General features: G+C 39.7%; 1 protein-coding gene across 2 annotated transcripts in view; it reads left to right on the top strand.

Annotated features, from left to right (window-relative positions):
• gucy1a2 (guanylate cyclase 1, soluble, alpha 2) overlaps positions 1-659 on the top strand; it is a 34,360-nt gene extending 33,701 nt beyond the window's left edge. For both annotated transcript variants that reach the window (XM_056612226.1, XM_056612225.1), the window contains exon 9: positions 144-659. In XM_056612226.1, the coding sequence (XP_056468201.1) occupies positions 144-363 (220 nt within the window). In that variant the 3' untranslated portion in view covers positions 364-659. The remainder of the gene's footprint in view (positions 1-143) is intronic.
• The last annotated feature ends 4,976 nt before the right edge of the window (positions 660-5,635 follow it).

Genomic DNA, 5,635 nt, shown 5'->3' with positions numbered 1-5,635 from the left:
GCCCAGGAGGGGGAATTATACCCCCCCCCCCACACACACGCACGCACGCACGCACGCACGCACACACACACACACCATGCATAGGATTCTAAAGACAAAACACTACAGTATGTGCTGAAGGATGTGTCCTGTTGTGTCCATAGGCTGCTGAAGGATGACCGCTCATTTTCGTTTGTCCCGCGGTCTCGGCTGGAGCTCCCAGACAACTTCCCCAAAGAGATCCCAGGAACTTGCTACTTCCTGGAGGCGGGGACATCACACAGCCACGCCTCTCTCACCAGCTCTCGCTCCGCCCCTCCGGCCTCTATGAGGAAAGTCTCCTATAGCATCGGGACCATGTTTCTAAGGGAAACAAGCTTATAGGTCTCAGATGGAGAACCAGATAAATTGATATTCATGTTATGATTTACTGGCTCAGATGCACAGGAGGCCGTAAACATGTGGGAAGCCATACACACACGGATCTATGGATATGCACACGCTTTGTGTATCACGTTGGATTTCAAATGGCTGAAAACATATTGCTGGTACAAGGAAAATGCAAAATTCCCTACCGGCCAGGAACTGTGAGGTACATTCTCATACTGAAATCAGATGGGAATTATTCACTAAGGATGTTACTACGGGACAGCTTTCCAAATTCACAAGGACAAGACCGAGCCAGGACCAGTCATAGAACCAAACCTAGGACCAGTCCCAGATCCAGCCCTAGAACCATCCCATAGAACCACACATCCTAGAACTATCCCTAGATCCAGCCACTCCAATAGCCCATAAAATAGCCCTATTTTACAGCCCTAGAACCAGTCCTAGAACCACAAACAACCCTAGAACCAGTCCAGGAACCAGCCCTAAACCCAGCCCAAGAAGAAACTCTAAAACCAGCCCAAGAACAAACCATTGAACCAGCCCTGAGACCAGAACGAGCCCAATAACCAACCATAGAACCAGCCCCGGAATCCCTAGAATCTGCCCTAGTACTAGTTCCTATGACCAGCCCTAGAACCAACCCAAGAACCAGTCCTACGGTCTATCTATCGCACAGGTGAGGTCCCCATTGAAGAAGGGTTTCCCTCTCTGTTCAATCTTCAAATCAGGCTATGCCTTGAAAAATGAAGTCTGCTCACTCAGTGCGACCGTCATGCAACCGTGGGCTGCATGGGACTAGAGACAGAGACACAAACACAAGACACAAGAAAGATAAAAGGTTAAATAGTAATAGTTGAAAAAAATAATACTAAAAGGACAAATGACAAAAATACTTAATCTAAGCTGATTTTGGAGCCTTTTCTGCTTGTGAGCTGCAGCCAATTACCGACATGGACACCATTAGAGCCATTTTATTGCAGGTACTCTGTTTAGGATGACGACCTACTCCCAGCTCAGTGCCTTCTACTGCTCAGACCAGGACATAGTACACAGTGAATACATTTTGAATATCTGAAGACATACAAAAAGATGAGGAGTGCTTAATCAATCTTATTTTTGTAAGCAATACCACACCTGGTTTTATGTTAATATGTGATTAAAGAAAAATACACAGTACTATATGCATTAGGTTGATAAGGTCATATTCATTCAGATAGAAAAAAAGCTTCATTGCAGTGTTTTCAACGTAAAGGCTGTGACAAAGCCAAGTAGAAAAAAAAGTGTTAAAATATGGATTTTTAGTTCAAAACGTTTAATGATACACATTGTCAAGCCAAGTTGCTTTGTATAGATCATATTTGTATTTTCACGATTACAGTCTCAAAAGACACCATTAGGGACTCCCCCTTAACCCTACCCTTTGCCGCCCTACGTGAAAGGAAAACCTACCGCAAACCCCCGAAGAGAACAGGAAGATCCTTGAGAAGTAACTCATAGTGAAGACCTCTCCTTCCATGGATGGCTAGGAGGGCAGAAGGTGCTGGGTTGGGCAGACATGAGATGATAATAAAATTACAATGTGTTGAAGGAGAATATCCAATATGACAATTTACTTGAATACATACTAAAACAGCACCTACAAACCCCCTGGTATTTGACGTTCATGATCTTTATCGTTACCATTACAGATGTAGATGTATAAGTTAGAACCTATGACATACTTATTTTACCAAAAGGATTTTAGATCAGATTCTTCAATTCTGCTACTCCACTCTTCTAGATTATAAATATTTGGTTTTTTTTAAGATGTCAAAAATGTTAAATTTGTGTGTTCTAAAGGTCAGCATCACATCTTTCATATCAGCAACAAAAATCCACCCAATAGTACAAGGGAAAATATGATGATAAGCTACTCTACTGTTGGTCTACAGAGCAGTAGTCACAATGGAGAATACTGATTCCTGTCATACTGGACGGAAGCCAGGGTTATAGATTGGATTATTACTATTAGATATAAATATATGCATACCCAGAGATAATAATCAAGCCTTCATGGTTTGATTATTACATTATGTGGTCTCATTTCACCAACTGGTCAGCTCCTCAAGTGAAAGTAATGAAAGGACATTTGTAAAAATAAATAGAAGGTCAATTCACTTATAAGGTGGATGCAAATGTTGTTCTAACAACATGAACATTCATGTATATTAATTTACAAGCAAATTACCCTGAAAATAACTTCTGTATAAATGGTGCTACCTTAATGTGTGTGTGTGTGTGTGCCAATCTTAAATACAAACATTGAAATTGAATTTCAAGACGTGAAGTAAATAGACACTGCCGGAATGTGATTTCTTCTTGCCAACATCCCCAATGACAGAGAGATCTTAGAGATGCCTCCTTTCGACTTTGCACTGCAGAATCCATCCTTAATACTAATTGACCCTCAAATGTTTCCCAAAAGAAAATCTGTGAGAACAGTAAGGAAGAACTGCCTCCAATCCCATTGTTTTGCAATAAGAACAGCTTGTAATTATGCTGTGTTGTTCTCAAAGCTGGGATAGGCAAATTTAAAGAGAAAGCTAGATTTTAAAAAATGTAACAGAAAAAATCCCCCCCTCGCTTCAGGCCCCCATCCAAAGCCAGAACATTTGGCTAGCTCGCAAGCTTTAGCAGAAGTTTTGCCTAGCCTGGTACGCAATTTGCAATGAGCAACGCAGGTAGGTAGGTAGGTAGACAGGCAGGTAGGACATCCAATATTTGAATCTGTGCCAAAGGAAATGATTGATACAGATTTTTTTATTTTGGTCAGAGCATTTGATTTAATGATTGCTTTCGGAATGTGTAGAGAATTTCAACAAATATGACAAAAAAATGCTTCTAAAATAAATTGCCTACGCTTGCTTAAAGGTAGTTTAACAATGTGCCACATTTCTCTGATTAAGTTCCCGTTTGAATATTGGTTGTTCTAAGAGAAAGGACATTATAGAAGAAAATGTAGCCCATATGGTAAATTGTTTGAGGAGTGTGGATGTAATATGGGTGTAATCTTGTATTTTGTAATGAATATATTTGTTTATTTTCGGACATTCAAGACAGAGTTGCACAAACTGACAGTTTTTACGCAACAGGATTTTAATTGGCATCAACAATTGACTTAATGAGTAAGATTTTGGGATTTTTGGGATTTTTGCATCCAAATATGTTTAGTTTACTGGCAACTACTGTGTATTTACGAAAGACATAAGGTGATCTTGAATGTAATATACGTTTTTTTCTTCACCTGCTCAGACTAATTGATACAGATACAGGAATGTATAATCTATCCTATCTTTATAGTCAAGATAACAGAAATGACACCTAATGGCACAGTGCTGAATAATCATACAAATTGTCCATATTGAGACTTACTTATTTATTTGTAACAACTATAACGGAAATTGGGTAAGACTGATAACGAAAGTATGTAATTTACTTACAAAGCATCAACATTTGTGTTTTGATAAATTATGATACAATTCATTGTCAACCAAAGAACAACAGACAGTAGCAATGTTCACATTATGGAGATAATCTTTTAGCCCACGGGAGATGTAGCATTTGAATATATTCTTTCCAATAATTATAATAATGATAATAGTAATTATAACATAAAATAAATTCAATGGTCCTAAAATACCTAATTTGAAGGATTTCTCAAAAGGTTTTATGTTCCCATGTTTGAAATGACTTTCATTTGTATGTGTTTTCATGAATTGACCTTCATAATGCAGTCTCTCCTACACCAGCATAACTCATGTGCCATAGTGGCAGAGATGGTTTTCCACCTCATCCAGTTCCTATAGACCCACCATTGTATGAAAGCTCCTGTGTTGCTAGTGGCCATTAGCCACTGTTCCATGGTGACAGTACGTATCACCTGGTCAGAGTTTGGAATCTGAAAGCAATATGATCTGAGCTGGACAACATTTTTTTATTTGCTTAGCTTGGATGCTATCTTCGGTGCCGCAGCATATTGAATTAGACTCTTGGATATTCGGTTTATTAATGTCACAGGCCTTTCATTTAGTCTAAACACGGGGTCACATGAAGGCCTTGATGGAACATGGAGTATTGATTGAATCCCTATTTGGTCAGAATGAGTTTCGTTTTTTTAAATAAAAAAAAGGTCAATAATAGAGCTAGCCAAGTTAGATTGCCCATGATAACTAATTGCAGTAGCTGGTTAACTATCTGTACTATTTGCTAAATTCACAATAATATTGAACATGTGTGTGTGTGTGTGTGCCTGTGCGTGTGTTTGTGTGTAGTTTCCACACACGTGTGGAACCTACACCCACATACGTACATACACACTGACACTGTGAATAACATTTAATTAGTTTATGCATTTTTTTTTGAAAAAGAAAGAACAGGGCTATTGGTGTTCAGCTTATATTATGTAAGCTATCCTTCACATAATATAAGGTACATATAAGATACACAATAGTGTGGACATTTGGCAGCCACAGTTCTGTTTCTGTGAGAGCACTTGGAAGAGGGGGACAATTGTTTTTTTGACTGATATCAAGGGCACATATTCTGTCTAACATGATGTAAATTCTACTAAAATGAAACATTACCCAATATGTTTAATAAAAAAACAAGACCATTGTGGTTATCCCTTTCAGCGTTTGTGCCTTTGTGTGTGTCAGTGAACTTGAGTGTGTTTGTGTGTATTTATCACACATCCCATGTACATTGAGACGTGTGTTCGTATGTGTGTGTGTGTGTGTGTGTGTGTGTGTGTGTGTTTGTGTGTGTATTCGGTTATGTGCGCTATTTTGATGCTTCAACTCTACCTTCCCTATTACATCCCCACTCAGAGTCTTTCTCATCCCTCCAGGACCCCTTCTCAAACCTGCCTCCATTAATCCTTCATCCCTCTACCTGCCTTGTCTGCCCTTGGCCTCTCCCTCTCCACCGCCACCGCCCTATATGCAAGTGAGCCTCACCATTACACTAATTGGCAGTAGGATTTAATTGTCTCAATTTGGCAGGCACCGGGCAGTATGAAGAATTACATGGTGACACACAAACACACACACACTCACACACATTCTTGCGAAGGGAGAAAGGAACAAAGGTCATGTAATTCACACAAAGTGTCTGTCCTATTAGCCAAATGAAGCGAGGTTGGATCACGACTCTGCTGACGGCATTAGCCGTGTCGGAGTGAGTTACGATGGTGGTCCGCACTGAGTTTATGTCTTTGTGCATGTTTGAG

This window comes from Gadus chalcogrammus, chromosome 16, assembly GCF_026213295.1.
Source record: "Gadus chalcogrammus isolate NIFS_2021 chromosome 16, NIFS_Gcha_1.0, whole genome shotgun sequence".
NCBI classification, from domain to species: domain Eukaryota; kingdom Metazoa; phylum Chordata; class Actinopteri; order Gadiformes; family Gadidae; genus Gadus; species Gadus chalcogrammus.
The sequence above is the reverse complement of the archived record's forward strand: the minus strand, read 5'-3'. Positions and strand labels throughout refer to the sequence as shown.